This window comes from Anabrus simplex, chromosome 11, assembly GCF_040414725.1.
Source record: "Anabrus simplex isolate iqAnaSimp1 chromosome 11, ASM4041472v1, whole genome shotgun sequence".
Classification (NCBI taxonomy): Eukaryota; Metazoa; Arthropoda; class Insecta; order Orthoptera; family Tettigoniidae; genus Anabrus; species Anabrus simplex.
Window position 1 is genome coordinate 85,324,709 of NC_090275.1, and position 21,354 is coordinate 85,346,062.

Consider the following 21,354-nt stretch of genomic DNA (forward strand, 5'->3'; position numbering starts at 1 on the left):
AAACAAAACAAAACAAAACAAAACAAAACAGTTGCCAGGAAAACATATAGAGTCTCTACGGTTATGCCTTGCCACTTATGTAACTTCGACTTTTCCTTTATGTCCATTTTCCGTAACGAATAAGTAATACTTGTTCATTTCTGACAATATGACGTTCTTAATATTATGGTCAAAAAACTTCTTTGAAAATTGACACTTCAAGTCTTGAATTATTGTCATTATCATAAACATGAAGATTATCACTAACCCCTGAATTTGATGGATCAAAATGAGCAGAAAGCATAGGAAGAAACCTGCCTACAGAACTGCAATCAATCAATCAATCAATCAATCAATACTGATCTGCATTTAGGGCAGTCGCCCAGGTGGCAGATTCCCTATCTGTTGCTTTCCTAACCTTTTCCTAAATGATTTCAAAGAAATTGGAAATTTATTGAACATCTCCCTTGGTAAGTTATTCCAATCCCTAACTCCCCTTCCTATAAATGAATATTTGCCCCAGTTTGTCCTCTTGAATTCCAACTTTATCTTCATATTGTGATCTTTCCTACTTTTATAAACGCCATTCAAACTTATTCGTCTACTAATGTCATTCCACACCATCTCTCCGCTGACAGCTTGGAACATACCACTTAAATACACTTGTAACATACTTTGTATTTACGTACATTTCAATACGGACCTAACATGAGAATTATAACATGTAACATATACTTAGTCGAGCAGCTCTTCTTCTTTCTCTCAATTCTTCCCAACCCAAACAATGCAACATTTTTGTAACGCTACTCTTTTGTCGGAAATCACCCAGAACAAATCGAGCTGCTTTTCTTTGGATTTTTTCCAGTTCTTGAATCAGGTAATCCTGGTGAGGGTCCCATACACAGGAACTATACTCAAGTTGAGGTCTCACCAGAGACAAATATGCTCTCTCCTTTACATCCTTACTACAACCCCTAAACACCCTCATAACCATGTGCAGAGATCTGTACCCTTTATTTACAATCCCATTTATGTGATTACTCCAATGAAGATCTTTCCTTATATTAACACCTAGATACTTACAATGATCCCCAAAAGGAACTTTCACCCCATCAACGCAGTAATTAAAACTGAGAGGACTTTTCCTATTTGTGAAACTCACAACCTGACTTTTAACCCCGTTTATCAACATACCATTGCCTGCTGTCCATCTCACAACATTTTCGAGGTCACGTTGCAGTTGCTCACAATCTTGTAACTTATTTATCAGTCTATAGAGAATAACATCATCCGCAAAAAGCCTTACCTCCGATTCCACTCCTTTGCTCATATCATTTATATATATAAGAAAATATAAAGGTCCGATAATACTGCCTTGAGGAATTCCCCTCTTAATTATTACAGGGTCAGATAAAGCTTCACCTGCTCTAATTCTCTGAGATCTATTTTCTAGAAATATAGCAACCCATTCAGTCACTCTTTTGTCTAGTCCAGTTGAACTCATTTTTGCCAGTAGTCTCACTCCACTTTCTTGCTTCGGTTTGAACAACTAACAGCTTAGCCTTCTTTGCAACAGCGGAGCGCTGCACTTCGTCCTCAATTTCCGTGTTGTCGTCTTCCGATGAATAACCAGTTTCACTCTCGTTGGACGCAATACAATCACTGTCATAAATATCAATTTCATCGTCAGACCCCTCGTTAGTCAAAATATTACATATATCTTGCGTAGCAAGCTCGCATCCTCAATTCGATCCCGCAATTACGACGTGTATTTGGTTACTATCAGAGAATGGTTGTTTCTGCGGAAACCAGAGATAGGGGAAAAGAAAAATAATGTGTATTGTCACGGAATAGTCATGCAATGCACTCATTGGAAACAACAATAGAAAACAGTTCCCAGGTGTTGTCGTAATTTTTAGCACAATTGCGTAAGAATTTAGGTTACGTAACTACGAATGCTTCAGCAGAACTTCTTCACAGAACATATGAGATGTGATAAAACACAGAATAATGTTCACTGAACATGTCAAATGTCCCCAAACTTTGTTCTAAAACCCACCAGAACGATGTCACGAAGCAATTTCAAACATTCAACATGAAACGTGAATAGAGGGCGGTACTGTTCAGGCACAAACTTCGAGAATGTAAAAATGACAGCAGTATTCCCATAAATAGATGGCAGTACTGCTCATTGGGTTAATATCAGAAGGTTGTGGCGACCAGCTCTCAGCACAATGGTAAAGAGAAGAAACTTAACAATCGAGTACCTTTACCTAGGAAAAAGGCATACAGTTATGGAAGTTGACAGTGTGCATCCTACTTTGGAACATTACTTGAAAGCTCTGTTGTATGTCCGAAGTGATTTCATCGAAAGAGTTCACTTGGCAAGCCGTTTCAACACTCATCCTTTTGCCTAGGAAATATTTATCTAATGACTCTGTTCATTTCTGACTTTGACATGCATCCGTACAAGTGAGTTCCAGCTTCTTCCAATAAGGAAACGGCGATTTGATTCAGCATATGCAAGAGTACCACCAGTCCAGTATCCAACACTGAAAAAATCTCTGCAGGAAAGTACAAAGGTTTGCTTACTTTAACCAATCTGATTCCCAAAGATCTTCACTCATTCTACAACAATCTTCCATACGAGAAGTAACAAGTAGGTTAATATATTATTGAAGTACTCACAACGAACTCTATTTCATTTGTTAATTTTGGTAAGACTATCAATTATTTCATTTGAAGGATAAATCACTAAATATTTGGCATTTATAGAAAATTACTTTGATTCCAAATATTGTAGGTAATACCTGCTATGTGAATTCTAATATCATGAAATACATCTCATGTGCTTACCAAATATTATATTTTGTTATATACTGATGTGAAAATATATTATTGGTTATTTTTCAATTCTTTAATTCACATCCTTTATCCTGCTCAATGAACGAATTTTCCTAAGTATTTAATTTCCGATCTTCCCTCCAGACAGTTTTTGTGCCTCCTGAAATTTTTGTTTTTTGCATATAGCAGAAATTGCATTTACACCGATGATTCTTCTTTTATACGTTTTTTACTGACCTTGTTCAAGTCCCTCTACTTTCCAAGCTTGACAATGCTGTCTACATTCTATTAATCTTAATATTTTAATCTCACAGGTTTCAAATGAGATGCACCCGCCTATATGGTTTGTGTTCTCTGGTCTTGGCAGTCAGTGGCCAGGGATGGGATCGCCTCTCCTGTCAATCCCTGCATTTGCTTCAGCAATGAAAGAGTGTGACCTTATACTGAAACCTCTTGGAGTAGATATCTTCAAAATAATCACCAAGAAGAATCCCGAGATCTTCAACAGTCCTATAAATGCCTTTGTTGGTGTTGCAGCCCTCCAGGTTTGTTGATGGCTTACTTAACTCTTAAAATGCTGTTGACAAAATGGTTCAGCACTATTGACGTACATGTTCAGCTATCACTGGTTGTGGTGATTTTATTAGCATATAGACTTCTTGTTGTTTAAAGGGTTCTTGCACGTAGATCATCGGCGATTAGCATGTAAACTTGACCAGGTGTCTTGTGACAGTCTTTAGAAGTAGGAATAGTCTCTCTGTGTAGCGAAGTATGTATATGTCTGATTAACATTGTGACCTCGCTGAGTGTTATCAACTTAAAACAATTAAAAGAATGGAACTTAGAAACACAACTTAAATTTAGAATCATTAAAACCATATTATAAAATAAAAATAAACCAGGTAAAATACACAACAACTAAGGCCAGGGTGTGGACAGCAGAAAGAGCCCTGTCAGTGGAATGTAGGTTTCTCATGGCCAAAGCATACAGAAGGTGCATATGACCAAAGATGCCAAAAGTACAAAGTTACGTTATCAACTAAACCACTACAGCAGATGGAATATAAAATTAATTTGCATTAAGTAAAACAGAACTAATGGATGGCAAGCCCGGTGGATGAATTTAACTTCATTTATTTATTTATTTATTTATTTATTTATTTATCATATGGCTTTAAAGATACAATACATATGGACCTTATTTTGGAAAGCAAACTATATCTTTATGTCCAGGTTGTTTATGTAGCTAATTGTCTCTGGAATTCCACAAGCAAACTCACTGATATCACCACTGTACTGTCTTCTTTGACACTTGATGATAATATGTTGGATGGTCTGCTTAGAGACACCACAATCGCAGTGAGATTTAGAAATTCTTTTCCATTTGTAGTGGAAATCTGTGCAGTTACCATGGCCCGATCATACCCTGTTAAGAGTAGACTAGGTTTTATGAGGAAGCTCAAATCCAGGTGGCAGCGATGAACCAATTTGTGTCAGAGTTGACTCAAGTCTAGTATCTTGTCTTCCCTGCCATTCTTTAGTTATATTGAATTTGGTATTCTTCGATTCTATTGCAGTTCTTGTTGGTGGATTTTGAGACCTTAGACGATTCAGATGGGCATCAGTGATGTCACCCTGTATTGGTATTGGGGATTATTCATTACTTTCTCAAACTCCCTGAGGAGAGCATTTTTACATCAAAGATCTGGTGGGGAGATATAGTTGAGGATAGGTGGACAGTATGTGGGGATAGACCTTATTATGATATTATTTATTTATTTAATGCAAATATACAGACGTTCATCCAATTACAGTATTTGCTCATAACTTCAAATATTATTGAGTATAAATACACAAATAAAAAATAAAAAAAAATAAAAATAACAAACTGGATACATAAATATTGAGAAATAAATCAAAATTATGCTCGACAATTACAATTTTAATACAATAAATTAAATGGAGGTTTTAACTCCTTTGCACCCGTAAGCGGACTGATGCGCGCTCGAGCGACTGGGCCAGGACTCCATAAGCGGCCTGATACGCTGGGGTGCAAGGTCACATATTGGAGACGTTTTTGTGATATCTGTTGGCTTTTTCTGGAAACATTTCTACTTGAAATCTGTTCTTGGTGTCTCAAAGTGTCATCAGAGTGCTCTGGTATGCTTCTTTGGCAAAGAGAATTGATTAAAATATCGATCGAGAAATCTGTTGTTGACAAGATGGCTGAGAAGGAAGTTGCATGCTCGCGCCATATGCTCAGTAATAGCAAAATTCAAAGCTTACTTGATGTTTTAGGCTCTGATTTCAGCATTGATAGTGAGGGAGAAGTTATTAGTGATCCTGTGCATGAATGAACACGAAATGTATCACCAGAGAACTTTCCCGTAGTAATATCATACGACATGGAATGCCGAATGGACTTTCTCCTGCCCATCAAGATCCAATTACGACTGCCGGATTTGAACCTACGATCTTGGTACCTGGATGCGAACACTTTACCACTGATCCTCAGACTTAATAATAATGATGATGATGATAATAATAATAATAATAATAATAATAATAATAATAATAATAATAATAATAATAATAATAATAATAATAATAATAATAATAATAATGCTTGTTGTTTAAAGGGGCCTAACATCTAGGTCATCGGCCCCTAAATAATAATAATAATAATAATAATAATAATAATAATAATAATAATAATAATAATAATAATAATACCGAGTGAGACATACGGCTGTAAGTTTGTATTTGGGAGATAGGTTCAAATCTCAACATTCGCTGCCTCATGAATGGTTTCCCAATATTTCCTTATTTCCAAATCAGGCAAATGTTAGGCTCATGTTGTATAATTAAGGCCAAACCACACACTAAGGAACTTCTGAGGTAAGATAAATTAATGAAATATTTAAGTTTTCAAAGGGATTTTTATGTGTTATATTTCTGTATTGTTCTGTTTTTTTGTGTCATGCGCAATAGCATGGAATTTCTCAATAATATAAAAGAGGTCCCGTGATAATATGTGCAGTCGATCACGCACTATACTGTTTTAACCGAAAGCTTGCAACACCAAGGTTGCATACTAAAAAGTTGGCGGATTCCTAGCAATGTCAGCGCACAGGGCGGGTAGGTGCATATGGGTTAACTGGAGGTTCGAACTAAAAACTTTGGCAACACAATGAATCCAACACATTATAGCACCCAAATCTTGATCTCGTTTTCACCAGGAACGTCTATCTGGATCAGAGTGTTCCAAGTTTTACCACTGGTTTTGCTGTCTATAGGGTTGCTGGCACCAGCCGGCTGCCAGCAACTGTATCTACTTTCAGTCCCTCCATGTCCTCCAGCGAAACTTCATTTTAGCTCACCCTTGTAGTGAACTTACAATAAGTAAGTAGTGAAGCGTGGCACAGTACAGAGCAACTGCCACCACCAGGAACTTTTGGTCACTCAACTCCAGGGTTGGATGCTAATCGGACAGGAAATTCATAGTGCCCTTCCCACAGGCACGGCAGGTTCTCCTTTGGATGGACCTGGTTATCGCAGTCACTGTAACAGAGATCAATCCGCAGCAGAAGAAAGAAGACATAAGGAAAGCCATCGTCCGGCCATCCAGAAGAGCTTTTTAAAATAAATGGAAGGCTGAAGGGTGGGTTTTCTGTTTTACTTCACTTAAGCTAATTACTAAATTAGAGGCACCAAACCAGTGGCTCCACAAGACCTCCTTAGGGAGATCCCCTCCCATGGTATGACTCTGGGATTCCCCAACTCCCATGGCAAGTGTTATTTAAAATTGCAAAAGAAGGAAAGCAAGCAAAACAAAATAAAAAAATTTCCAGAGTTCACCCTAGACCCACAAATTACAATTTAAGACCAAGATGTTACATTCAAATAAAGAAATTCAACAGGAATAATAAATTTTAAAAACATATGTTACTGAGGATACAGTATGACACAATATAAAATGAAATGGCGTATGGCTCTTAGTGTAGGGTTACCAACCAAAAATTTCCAAATGCAGGACATTGCTTAGCAAAAAGCAGAACATTTAAGAAAAATGCCTGACAATTTCAATCGATAACAAAATTATACATATATTACACACAACTTTTTACAAAAGGAAATACCTTACTTAATGATCAGTCCTTGCTGCAGTTCATTTCCTGGAAGCTGTATTTTTCAACAGAACCTACTTTTGAAAGAAGACGCGAGTTATTTTCTTGAAGTACATATTTATAAAATTCTTCACACGACACATCTTTGAAATTGAACTTCACAAGTAACATTCCTTTCACTGATTCTACCAACAAACGGTTCCTTTCCTTTGTCCATTGAGCATTTATGAATGAAAACACACGTTCAGTGGAGGCATTGCTGCCTGGTATGGCAAAGAAAAACTGGCAAATGTTCAAAAGTTCAGAAAATACCTCAATGTTCTTTGGTTGACTATGAAGGAGGCCCAGTCGGTAATATGCACGTGTGGTTGGCAATGGCGGCGGGAGGGGGTGGGGAGCTTTGGGAGGGAGGAGCATGGGCGGAGTTCATGCGCAGAGGTGAGCTGATGGAATGGAGGAGGGTAGAGTGGAGGGGTGAGCTTGTAATGTGTTGGGAGTGTTGATTGATAAGGTGTTGGTTTGTAAAAGAGGGAGGGGGGGGGAGGATGTATGGACTCGAAAATTACGTGGATAGTATTGATGTCTTTTTATTAACACGTTCACGGCCGATGACGACACACATGCGTCATGTCTCCACTTTCACTCAGTGCCGATGACGACACGTGCGTCACATTCCGCGCCAAATATTAAAGCTCGTATTTCCGCCAATATGTATGTAAACAAACAGACCTCTTACCTGTGCATTGTTAAGGTGTTATTACACAAATGCGCCATCCGGGCATCAGATCAATTGTTAGTTACAATCTCTGTAGCCACTACAAGTCGGCATACATTTCCGCGATGTCAAGAGGTAACATTGAAGTTTCAGACCCCTCTCACCGGAAGAAATCCTGTCTTAGCGGGATAAACGGGTGATTTGCAATTAATGATGATAGTCTGAAAGCTCTCCTGAACGCTAGTGGCAGTGACAGTATTGATAGTGACGACAGTGATGACAGTGTGAAAAGTGACTGTAGCCACCTGAGTGAGAATTTTAATCTCTGATGTGTGTGTTGAGTGTCTGCTCCCAATTCTCATATTACAGAAGATGAGGAAGTCTTAATACTTAATACTTATCTCATCTCCAAATATCCCGCCAAATAACATGTGCAATACTTCTTGGAGTTCAGATTCGTCCTCAATGAAACAAACATACTTTATTGGTCGACCGGAAATGAAGGTTCCACTGCCAAGTGACGCGAAACCTATTGATTATTTTCGCTTGCTTGCAGATGACAACTTGCTGAATAACGTTGTAACTGAATTTAGCACATTTGCAGAAGAGTTATTTTTACGAGGAAATTTCACTGAAAAGTAGCGCTCTATATTGACTAGTTACATTGTACAGCTTATGGAGTAATGCAATTATACATTGTTCATGCAGCAATAATAAGATTCTACTGCACGGTATTTTCGTGTGAAATGTTCAAAAACTTATTTTTCTGTTGTAAAGAAGTTCCGCAATCGAAAAAAACATTATTTTCCTCGTTCCGCTTCATTACCAGTCATGACGCACACGCTGCGTCAAACGGCACCGAAGGCGAAAAGCTCATCGGTAGTGCCGTTGACGCAGTGTGTGCGTCATGGCTCGTATGCACATAAATAATATTGAAATAATTAAAATAATAATCTAAAATGCATAAGGACACAGAAATGAACTCCTTTAAACAAAAAAAAGTGTTACGGTACCACGGTGATGGTTGCTGATATCCAAGCGGCCGCAAACGTGTTAATGCGGTCGAATGTTATTTGCTTGTGTTGGGTGTTGTGTTTTAGATGGTCAAGTGGTTTTTATTTCTCGTATTGTATCGATGGGGTCGTGGTGGAGGGGAAGTGCTTGGGTGGGAGGAGGTATGGGCTTGCTGTCATTGTGTGTGGGGAAATGGGTGGGAATGGGGGAGGTGGGGGCGAGGGGGGTAACTGTCGACGTGCTGGGTGAGTGAGTTAATGTGGTATTAAAGAGTTTAGAAAAGTTGTTGCCTTGAAAATTTATTTTTTGTATAAGGTGGGAATTTGTTCAAAGGTTTTTTTTTTTAATATCTATTATCTCGTTGAGGTTTTTGTCTTTATTGAAGTGTTGGTCTAGAAAGATGTATAAGTTCTCAAACTCAGTCATTAGTTTGCCTTTCTCAACTCTTTTTAGGATTTTTAAGTCTTGTTCTATTGTGGTAAAGTGGTGGCCAGTGTCCCTCATGTGGGTGCTCATTGCGGGAAATTTATTATGTTTTTGGGCATTCTAGTGTTCTAAATAACCCCCTTTATGAACAAATTCCCACCTTACTACAAAAAATAAATTTTCAAGGCAACAACTTTTCTAAACTCTTTAATACCACATTAACTCACTCACCCAGCACGTCGACAGTTAACCCCCTCCCCCCCACCTCCCCCATTCCCACCCATTCCCCCACACGCAATGACAGCAAGCCCATACCTCCTCCCACCCAAGCATTTCCCCCTCCACCATGACGCCATCGATACAATACGAGAAATAAAAACCACTTGACCATCTAAAACACAATAATACCCAACACAAGCAAATAACATTCAACCGCATTAATAAAAAGACATCAATAATATCCATGTAATTTTCGAGTCCATACATCCCCCCCCCCTCCCTCTTTTACAAACCAACACCTTATCAATCAATACTCCCAACACATTACAAGCTCACCCGTCCACTCTACCTTCCTCCATTCCGTCAGCTCACCTCTGCGCATGAACTCCGCCCATGCTCCTCCCTCCCAAAGCTCCCCACCCCCTCCCGTCACCATTGCCAACCACACGTGTGTATTACCGACTGGGCCTCCTTCATAGTCAACCAACACTCACCAACAAATAGCCTCTCAGCAACACATCAGGTATGTAACATAACATTTACTCTTCATTACTTACCATGATCTTTTCCTACACACCAATTAATACTAATAACATCTTGATTACAGATAACTTCCACTTCATACAACACAACTTCCAACAACATGCTAGAATCCAGCGCACACTGGCACAAACATGGCGTGCCATTACGGCTCCTCTTTGCAGACAGAATGAGAAGATGCCTCATCCCAGCTACAATGCTCTGACTCTGTAGTTATACATTCTAATTTCTCCACTGCAGTTCATAGCATAAGCAACTCCTTTCCCTTTCACCAGACCAGCAACAAAAACAGTAACTTCGTCCCGAGGTCCTTCATACTTTCATTTACGTAATAATATCATTTTAAGTCTCACTGGCATCTCACACCGATGTTTTCACATAACATTCCAAGCTACAAGGAGTTAACTAAAGTAAAAGCGAAAGATTCAACCTGCCACATATTCCCAATAATACAATTACCTACAAATAACTGCCATCATTGTTGCAATTCAAATGCACCGTTTACTCAGTGACACCCAATGAGTCTCCATCCACGCTGACCAAGTTCACCGTACCGAACCCGGGACTTCAACCAGATAACTTTCAGTTTGAGGCCTATAGAACCTCATTTGGCTATGGAATATTTTCCCTGCCCCCTGTGATTATAAAATAAGATTAAACCACTCTGCATATTTCTGATATGTCAATGCTGCAATCGTCTTCCAACGATTAAAACAACGAGACGCACTTGGTGCGAGACATTGTTATATCCTTTCTCACCAAGCGGCTCTCTTGTAAATATGTATATAAACTGTAAATTCTCAACTGTTCAATTGGATAATGTAAATTTACTGTATAGTTACCAACCATGACAGCAATTTTTGTTACAAACATTGACGCCGAGCACTATACCCTTTCTCCCCTGACTGTTATAATGTAAATAATTTGTAAAAACGTTATAATTTCCTATGAGTGCGTCAGTTATTCTTCGGAGCACCACTGCTAGCTCTGCTAAAAGTACCCAGTAATTTTACGCATTGGTGCCGACTACTTAGTCTATAAACTTATATTGTCAACTATCACCATTGTACAAGTGTTTCTCGTACTTAATTTTCCCATTGTAATGTATATTAATGTGTGCATGTTAAATACTAATCAGGTACCTGATTTTTGCCTTGAGGAGGTGATTTGACTGATGATGCCCTCAATGAAGGGCGAAACATGTCTCAAGTGGAATTAATAATAAATTCCTAAATGTAAAAATTTATATGTATTGAATAGGTGACAAAATGAAGCATTTAGCATCCTACATTCAGTATCTTCAATACGGATTAACAATGATTTTTATCACTTGATTGTGTCCATGTCGAGGACAAAGAGAAATAGCCTTTGTGTATACCAACGTTCACTGGTAAGCTCTCCTCAATGCCGACAGCACAACGTACATGACTAGTGGTGTTCGTGTTGAACATCTTGATCCAAAGCATTTCTTGTACACTATGTTATGAAGTGCATACCAGATCACATTACAGAATATGGTTCCTCAGTGAAGAAGGTTTTTAAAAATGTTGATTGCTGATTTCAGCACAGTAAGTGCTACTTTGGTTATTAGTGCTTGAGGAGGGTGGAAAGACTTGCAGATGGTGTAGCACCATGTCCTGGATAGGTGAGTGATTGACGTTTTGCCATTATTACCATTTCTTTCTATTTTTCCACTCAGACATATTTTGTCTGATTTTTTCAATTGTACAAGACTTACTGGTATTTGCTTTTCCTCATGACTAGAAAGTACAGTGGCCTTTTAGATATACAGTGCTCTCATTTTATGAGGAAACTTCGTATCATTCTGCCACTGACCAACTTCGGTTTTTCTCGGCTCAGCGTGGGAAGCCAGATGCCAGAATATCCCAACAGTTAATTTTTTATTGGGAATTGTATGGGAATGTGTGTGCCACAATTAATCAAGGCTGAGAGATGAGAGAGAAAGAACAGGATAGTCAAAGTACTGAAGAAACATGGCATACACATAACATTTAGGTTTGGATCAGAGGTACGTGATCTCATCCAACTGGTGGATGACAATTCCCAGCTCAAATAGTAAGGAGAGTACAGAAGACTGTGCAGCTGTAAATGGGCTATACTGGGAGACTGGCTGGTCTATAACTACAAGACAGATTGAATATAAAGACACACATCTACAGTAGCTATCTAAATCATCCATTCAGCAGACATCCATCCTGCTCAATGAAATCAAACTTTTAGCCTCTGTCGCTTTCACCACAAAAAGGTCAGAGAAGCCATTGAAATTAATGAACACCCAAATAACTTCAATCAGAATGAGGGAATATGGTTATCTAATGTCTGGAAACTAGCATTAAATGGACAAGAAGAGGCCCACACTATCCCACATGATACACTTTCACTGTACAGTCCGACCTCTATGTATAAATATTCCTGCCTTTTTCTCAACTAATAAGACAGCCTTGACAAAGCCTACTGTATGATGACAGAATGTCGGCCACTCTCCAACCCAGGACATGAAACAACAGCAGCAGCTCCGATTGCAAAAGTCTAAGAAGCAGGACTTCCAGAATTCTGGATATTATGACTCTTCCCCTTATCAGCAATAGATTGCTGGGCTTGTATCTATTTTTTCCCCCCTCAGTAAGTACCCAGTGTATTTATTAAGCTGATGCTTTTAGCAGCCAGTATAATTCTCTTCTACATCTATCAAAGGGGCCAAATGCTGGGAAAAAATGTAATAGTTATGTGATTTAATTGTTAATGTAACATTTTATTTTAAATGTTCTTTTCATGCAATAAAAGAAAGATTTAGAGTTCAGTTAAGAATAACAAGCAGTTTTGTTGCTGATTTAGATTGGTCTGGTGAACATCCTCACAGCTATCGGTGTCATCCCTGATGGTGTTGTTGGCCACTCTATTGGTGATCTGCTGTGTGCCTACGTTGATGGCACCCTCTCTCTCAAGCAGACTATTCTCATTGCTTATTACCGTGGCTTAGCCTGCATTGAGTCTACCGTTCCCAGAGGATCATTGGCTATGATTGGTAAGTATCAGTATCATTGCAGCTGCATGCAGCAGGGTAGAGTCTTATGTTAAGGGGACAGTCTGGATATATAAATGGAAATTTTGGTCATTTTGCTGAGATCATATGAATCTTGTACTATTCAGCAGAGAAAATATCATCTAACTTTGGCCTGCTTTCCCCCCGAATTTCCAACTTTACATATCAAATTCCTCTATTCTCTGGAAATATTCCATTTAATTTAACAAAATGTTTATGCTATATGTATCACAGTTATATTAATGTGCTTTTTCTCCTAAAAATATTTTAAGGGTTACTCTCAGTTTGAACTTGACAAAACATCTCTACCTTGCAACGTAAGTATTAAAAGTTCAATGAACAGATAAGCAAATAGAATCAAGTACAAGTTGTCTGTTATTGCTGACCTGCTTACGAGGAGTTCCAAACTGGCAGTAGTGCATGATCACTGTCATCTTTACACTTTCTCTCCTTGCATTTAGTGTCAGTTGCCAGATGTCTTCCTTTCAGGAGTCATGAATTCATATAAACAATAGGTTTAAAAAGTCATAAAGCAGGGTAAACTAACTTAGTAAACATGAGGTTTGTAACATTTACATCAGTTTATTATTTCTGTCAGATCACAATTTTGTAGTCAAATTACACCATCCAAATCTAGCCCATTTTGATATTTTACTGTTATCTAAGGTTAACAGGCTATTTGTTCTTCCAGGGACTCATAAAACTTCACAGCATCATTATGATTTCCTTGAATCCTGGGCCCCTTTTCAAGAGTTATGCCTTTTAATTAACTATGCTTCTGCTTCCAGTGTGGTATGGTCCATTTTTTTTTGTCTTCCTTCCAAAACTGTGAAAGTGTATGTATGTTTTTCTCCTATGAAGTTTCCAGATGTTTAAGGAATATGCATACCCCTGCATCTCCCCTAAAAAAGCATTGGTTATATTATAAAATCTTTACATAGAATTTTCGATCACGGGATATTTTCCACATAATACGGATCTTTAAACCTGGAATTTGGTATTTAAAAACACCTCTGAAATAGGATATAATCTCTGTATATAAATTATATACAGAAAAATCAATACACAATGTATGTTCACTAAGTGGCTTTGCTGTCAAGACCTAGTGTATACAGTTATTATTATTTAGCGTATGATGCTACAGTTGACAGTCGACTATGTACAAGTTCTTAATAGGAAAAAAAACCAACTCTCTATATATATATATATATATACAAACTCCACATTAAAAAGGTTAAAGTGGGGGTCTTTCAGTCTCTTATAGACAAATGTCCAGCTCTTCCAGCCAAGAGAGTGCCTCAGGGGTCACTCGGTGAATGTCCTCGATGGAACCAGCAAAAGCTCGCAGAGGGCAGTCCTTCAGAATGTGCAGGATGGTTTCCACTTCAGCACCACAGTCACAAGCTGCAGAGTCTTTCCAGCCCCATTGATGCAGAGCCGAAGCACTTCTTCCGACTCCATAGTGTATCCTGTTGAGTGTGGTCCAAGTGGAGCGAGGAAGGTTGAACCCAGGCAACTTTGTAGATGGATCCCTGATGTTGACAATGCCATGAGGGTGTGATTGAGACCATGTTTCCGTATTTCATCAGGTTGGAAATGTGAATTAACTCATTCCTTTGCCGTCTTCCAGGGAGGTTCCTGTGACTTGAGTGTCATTATGGCATTTTCATCTGTATCCTGATGTACTGGCAGGTAACTGTTCTTCGCAATCCTGGTCCACAGTCTAATAAGGGTGCTTTGCCATCTGATGTGAGGAGGCTGAATGTTGCTCAGTAATGGTAACCGTTGAATAGGAGTAGAGCGCAATGTACCAGATATAAGTCTCATTGTGTGGTGCAGTTGGATGTCAATCAGACTAGAGTGGGAGCTATTGAACCATACAGAGGAGCAATATTCAGCTGGTGAATATACTGTTGCTAGAGCAGTTGTTCATAGTGTGCATACATCTGCGCCCCATGAAGTACTAGCTAGTCTACCCAGCAAGTTGTTACGGCTTTTAAGCTTAGCAGCCAGTTTCTCAAGATGGCGTCGATAGGTTAAGGACCTGTCTAAAGTTACACCAAGATATTTTGAGTTGGTATTACACTGCAGTGTGTGGTTTCCAAACCTGATCGTAGGTTGATAGTTTGCCAGCCTGTTATTTAGGTTGAACTTAGCTACCTCTGTCTTTAGCGGACTAGATTTCAGGTGCCATTTTTTGAAATAATCACCCATCTTATCAAAGTCTTGGGATAGAATGTCTTCTGCCTCATTGAAGCCTGTTGTTTGTATGGTGAGGTTGATGTCATCTGCATAGATGAACTTGCGAGATATGGTTTCTGGGAGATCATGGATGTGTAAGTTGAAGAGAATGGGAGACAAGACTGATCCCTGTGGCAAGGCATTATTAAGTTTATGGAATCTGCTACAGACATGTTCTGTATGAAATTGGAAAAAAAATTTCCTGAGCATATTTTTGATCAGGGTGAAAATTTTAAGACATGGTATAGCCCTGTGATTTTCAGGAGAAGGGTCTCTTTCCAAACGGTGTCATAAGCAACCGTGAGAGCAAGGAACACAGATAGATTTTTCATTTTCCTCTCGAATCCTGCTTCAAGGAAGGAAGTCAAAGTGAGAACCTGATCACTGCAGTCTCGACCATGCCGGAAACCAGCTGGCTCAAGTGGATTAAGGTGTTCAATTGCAGGAGATATTCTATTGAGGATCAGTCTTTCTAGAAGCTTATGTTAACACTTAGTAGAGATATAGGTCTATAGCTTTGAGGTGATTTGGGATCTTTGCCTGGCTTCAAGATAGCAATAATTTTAGCTGTTTTGAATAGAGGAGGCAGGCGGCCTGATTGCAGAACATCACTGAAGAAAGAAGCAAGCCAACGTTTGGTTGCTGGACCACAGTTCTTTATAAGTTCAGGGTATATGCCTTCAACTCCTACAGCTTTACCATTTCTGAGTGTGTCCAAACCTTTTTGTACGTCTTCTGGAGAAAATGGACTTGTATACTGGTCATTTGGCTGGGTGTCTTGTTTTCTCTGCCTTAGTTACGATTTAACCTGTTTGGTGAATTTCTTGTCCCCTGAAATCCGCAATGTTGAGACAAGGTGAATAGATATGGTTTCCACATTAATTGAGGAGTGATTTCTTGATGGTGTAGAAGTTGGATCAAGTTTCCGGATGAGAGACCATGCTTTTCTGCTGGAATGTGTGAAGTTGAGCTACCTTACAGTTTTTATCCACTTCTCTCTTCTAGCATTATATAAGGATTTGAGGAGTTTGTTTGCTTTCTCTTGACTACATTCTTCCTCATATTCAGCGGACAAGCGACTGGTTTCCTCATTCCAACCTGGAATGGAATCCTTCCGATGGCCTCGAGGAATGGTTCTTTTTGTGGCAGATTTTATTAGTCCTACAAACCTACCGTAATTTTCTGAAGTTGGAACTATCCATCTAATATATGTGTTTACAGTGCACTATGTATTTGGGCATGGGTTAGACCAAATTTATTACTTTCATTGACCTGTGTCAGTCCCATCCTTGGCTTTGATGATATGAAAGTGATTGAGGTATGAACAATGCTAGTAATGCCATTCCTTATGTAGCCAGTCCCTGTTATAAATATTGTGAAAACATCATTCGTAGGATTGGTTGGTACATGCATTTTAGTTGCCTTAGCAGACTGATATGTAAAAGCATCATCTGGCTCAGTGAGGAAGGCAACAGAAAATTACCTAACTCCTCATTTCCATAGTAGACCTCTTCAGTGACACTTAGACCATCTATGACATGGCAGAGCTGTTGAGGGTTAAACCAGCCTTTGGGGTGAATACCCAAGCTCATCAGTCCTTTCAAAAGCATCGTATTTCTCCAGCTTCTCTATGTACTTTCTCCCCCCCCCCCCCCCCACATCAATAATGATGGTTTCTCATTAATATCCCCCACAATGAATGTGGACCCCAAAACCCCCCTGGTAAAAGTGGGAAAGAATAGGTTAGGAAGTACTGGGATTGATACAGAGAAAAAAACATTTTTCTATGAAGACAGGTTAGTGAATTTTATCTCTATCCATATTGTGTTGTCATGTTCACCCAAGTTCTGTTGTTCCCTCTACCCACACCAGCCTGCAATGATGTTTTAAGTTGTGTGTGTGTTTGTATACTCGTGGCTAACTTTCTGCGTTTGAGGTATATTCACAGTAGAATAATGAACTTGTATTTATATTTTTCCACAGGAAAAGATTCTCTGGAATTTGTGGAGAAGAATTTGGGGAAGTTAGAAATTGTCAGCACCAACAGCTCCAATAATTATATCATTTCTGGTTCTCCTGAAGATATTGATGAATTTTCAAGAAAACTTCGATCAGCTGGCAAATATGTGAGAGTACTAAACTGTGGTGGAATAGCCTGCCATAGCAAAAATCTTGCTCCAGCCAAGTCATTGCTCCTAAACTATCTCCAGAAGGTATGTTTAATTGTGCCCATAATCCTTCATTGTTAGTATATTAATCTTATGGTCCTCTGTCAAGAACAGCCACTGCTGGCTTTTGCCCTCATTTTTACACACACCTCTGCCAATAGCTCTGCATGCCATGAGCTGAAAGATCATTCCTCTCGCATGGCCACTAAGCCTGCCTGGTGACCATCATTGTTAAGGCATTAAGTCTATATGGTCTGACGTATGGAGTGAGGGTATATGGTTCTGTTGATGGTAATTTGCCCATGGGATAGGGATGTTAAGCCTTGACCAGACCCCTTGGTATTACATGACAGAAACAGGCTGTGTGACGACACCGGGTTTCATCCTCTCCCTACATCATCATCATCATCATCATCATCATCATCATCATCATCATCATCATCATCATCATCACCACCATCATCATCATCATCATCATCATCATTGTCATCATCTCACCCAGATGTGCAGTTCACCCATGGGCATCAAATAAGAAAGACCATGTCCTCAACACTCCCGACACTAAAAGCCATATGCTAAATAAATAATAACCATGCCACTTGTAAGATGGTAGTGAATGGATGTACAGTATAACCCCGATTTTGCATGACCTTGATTTAGTGTAAACCCGCATTTACCGGAAGAAATTTCAAGTCCTGAAAATTATTCCGTAAGAGTAATGCAATTTTATATTCGATTTAATGTAATTCACGTTAGGACAGACACCGCTTTTAGAGTAAGGAAATGTTAAATACTTTGATATTTTTATGGGCCCCATTTTAAGTTTCCATATTTGTTGTTTGGTGTTTTTTTTTAACATTTATCAGTTCATGATTGTCATTCTATAAGCCCCAGCGAAATAAGTTTTCATATTTGTTCTCTCATGTTTTTCACACCTTTTAATACCCTCTTCTCATAGAATTTTCACTGTATCCATGGATATACAATGTAAAATCCCCGTAGGTCAGAAAAACTCATATTGTAGTGATTCCATATCCCTGTTGGATAGTTTTTATTCAAGTATTCAATAGTATCTTTTCTCACTAAACATGTTCTTTTTCCTTGTCCCCTGCGGAAACGTCTTAACAAGGTTTACTGTATTTCTGTTAGTTATGGTACATTAAGAACCTACGAAAAAAAAGATGCCATAAGCTTGCTATGAATGGTTCAAGGCAGAAGAGAGATTTAGGGCGCGGGCGCTTAGCTATAGTGAGGTGTCAGGCTCACTTACACATCCGACCATGGCTGCTGTAGTATGATAAAAGAGAACCCTGTTGTAATGGCAATATTATTATGCCCTTCATAAATTCCTACATTAATCTATGCTATATCCTTCAGTTACAATGAGAACCCTTTCACTGATTCATCCATTATTACAAACAAATCTGGGCACATTAATTTTTCCGTTATCAGTATTCATACACTCAACTCCAGTGTTTATACTAAATGAGATAATTCATCTTCTGTATTGATTTCTCGCTACATGCATAAGCGAGCTCACCCCGACATTCATATGTGCTGCCGACTTCGATAAATTATACCCCACAATTCCAACTGTTTGTAAACAAACATTAGGAGAATATTTTTGCAATAAGTGCACAAATAAGTGCACTGACAGTAGTTGTTAACTTCTTATAAGCAAATGCTTGCTTAATTTTAATACTAGGTATTGAAATAGGAACTTCATGCTTTTTCTCAAGATACAGCAGTGTGCACAATGGATTTCACAGGTTAGGTTATATACTCTCACGCCTGGTTAAATTTCAGAAAGGCAGTTCCCATGTAATGAAATGAAATAGCATATGGCTTTTAGTGCCAGGAGTGTCCGAGGACAAGTTCAGCTCGCCAGATGCAGGTCTTTTGATTTGACACCCATAGGTGACCTACACGTCGTGATGAGGATGAAATGATTATGAAGATGACACATACACCCAGTCCCCGTGCCAGCAAAATTAACCAGTTATGGTTAAAATTCTTGACCCTGCCGGGAATCAAACCTGGGACCCCTTTGACCAAGAGCAGCACGCTAACCATTTAGCCATGGAGCCGGACAGTTCCCATGTAAATTTATAGTGTATGGACAGTGTGCTTGAAATTTGTTTTCATAATACGTATACAGTAAACTTAAGTTAGGAGATGCTGTTTGAAGTAAGAAAATGGAAACGTTTGCCACAGAAGCCTCTGGAGTGATGCTATTACCTTATTTTTTATGAATGAGTCTACATGCATGTTCACAGATTGTTGAAATTAGAAAATACTGTATTAATAAGTAAGCCACTGTATGGAAAGACATATGTGAAAAGTTTTGAACAGACTGATTGCTGTTTCATACCGATTTTAATGTGTTTTTGTGTGAGTGTGGTATATTTTCCGACTTCTATGGAAAATAGTATATAAGTTTATAAGAACAACCTTAAACCAAAACAGTTTTGCATTTTCCAACAAAATATTTTGTCAAAAGGAAGGGTTAACAATGATCTCACCAATATCAGGAATAATAGCAAACATATTCCTAAATACGTTGAAAGCAATTTCTTAACCAGCTAAGAGATGTAGAGGGAGACCAAGGTGATCAGTTTTAAGAGGTGTGGAATTAAAAGAGGCTACAGAGCCTGAGTCAAGGGGTCTGCTCATCTGACAGATGAATCACCATCAACCGTGTCACACACCCTCACTCCATATGAACACTACAGAGAGGTTTGAAATTGAATTCAGGCTTTTGGCCCGCAGTCTAGTAATTAAAAATTGTATACCGCCCCCTCTCCTACACTGCTGGCCAACATTCTGATGGTGAAATATCTTGACGAATGGAACTTGAACCAGCTAACCATGATGCCAGACCGTATAGACTTGATGCCGTAATGATCATATCCACCAGGTGGATTTTAAAGAATCACTAGCGATAATGGAAAAATACAGTTGGGAAATAATAAACAACATTTGCAGACTTATTAGTTCCATTGTTATATTCATTTTAAATCAGATCCAAGCATTTATAACAAATAACATTTCCAGAAACTTCAAAACAAAATTATAGCAGTAGAAAGCAAGTTTTCCTGTGACTCTCGATAAGTAGGAAGCTAGTTTTGGAAATACTCATGAAATTTTACAGATTATTACAGCAGCAAAAAGCTAATTTTGCAAAGACAGGTTGCACCATCAAATAGAAAGCCTACCAATAAAAAAAGTAAATTTTAATATTTTTACTAAGCACAAGTTTTGCAAAAACAGTCTTCAATAAAGAAGACAACTGCCATGTGGTGGTCCTCCTTCCAGCCCTTACAGAGAAAGGATGTAATTTTGTGCAGGCTGAGGATTGTTCATAGGTGATCTATGCACTCTTACCTTCTAAAGACCAAACGTCTCCAGTGTGTTCTTGTGGTGCTGAATTTACCATGGCCCAGATCCGTACAGTGTGTGCCAATCCCTGTGGTCTAAGATGGAACCTCGGGCGTGCAGGAAACACTCAAACTCACGCTCGTCGATGTCAGGAATACTGCTAATATCAGTTGCGTTATTTGTAAGAGTACACTTCCTCAAATACATATAAATTTAAAGTGTTCTGTTACTCAGGAAACTTGCATTCTCTTTTGATGTTTTAGTGTCCATTTTGGCCTTTTAATATCGTATACTGTATTATATTTTTCTTTCATTTTCAAAATTCATTCATTAAGTACATCATTTATGTTTCCTTTTAGTTTTTTAAATATTTAATTTGTTCAGAGAGTATGGTTGTGAAGTTGTAGTTCTTAGAATAAAAGCCAACCCCAGGTTTTTTTTCCACCAGGTAGCAGGATCCACTGTGTGGGTTTACTGTCTCCCTTTCTTTCCATCGTAGAATATGTTGTGGGGGGGTAAATTCACTCTGTCTTTCTGTAGTGTATCAGCCTATTGTTGTTTAGGATTTTTTCTGATGACTTCCATTGGGCGACATACATTTCTCCTTCTGCTCACAGTTCGAATCCAGACCATAGAAGT

General features: G+C 38.7%; 1 protein-coding gene across 1 annotated transcript in view; it reads left to right on the plus strand.

Annotated features, from left to right (window-relative positions):
• The window catches only part of LOC136883438 (fatty acid synthase), a 560,183-nt gene that overhangs the window by 171,495 nt on the left and 367,334 nt on the right, over positions 1–21,354 (plus strand). The window contains exons 10-12 of the mRNA XM_067155718.2: positions 3,138–3,368; positions 12,721–12,910; positions 17,153–17,382. Of these exons, the coding sequence (XP_067011819.2) occupies positions 3,138–3,368; positions 12,721–12,910; positions 17,153–17,382 (651 nt within the window). The remainder of the gene's footprint in view (positions 1–3,137; positions 3,369–12,720; positions 12,911–17,152; positions 17,383–21,354) is intronic.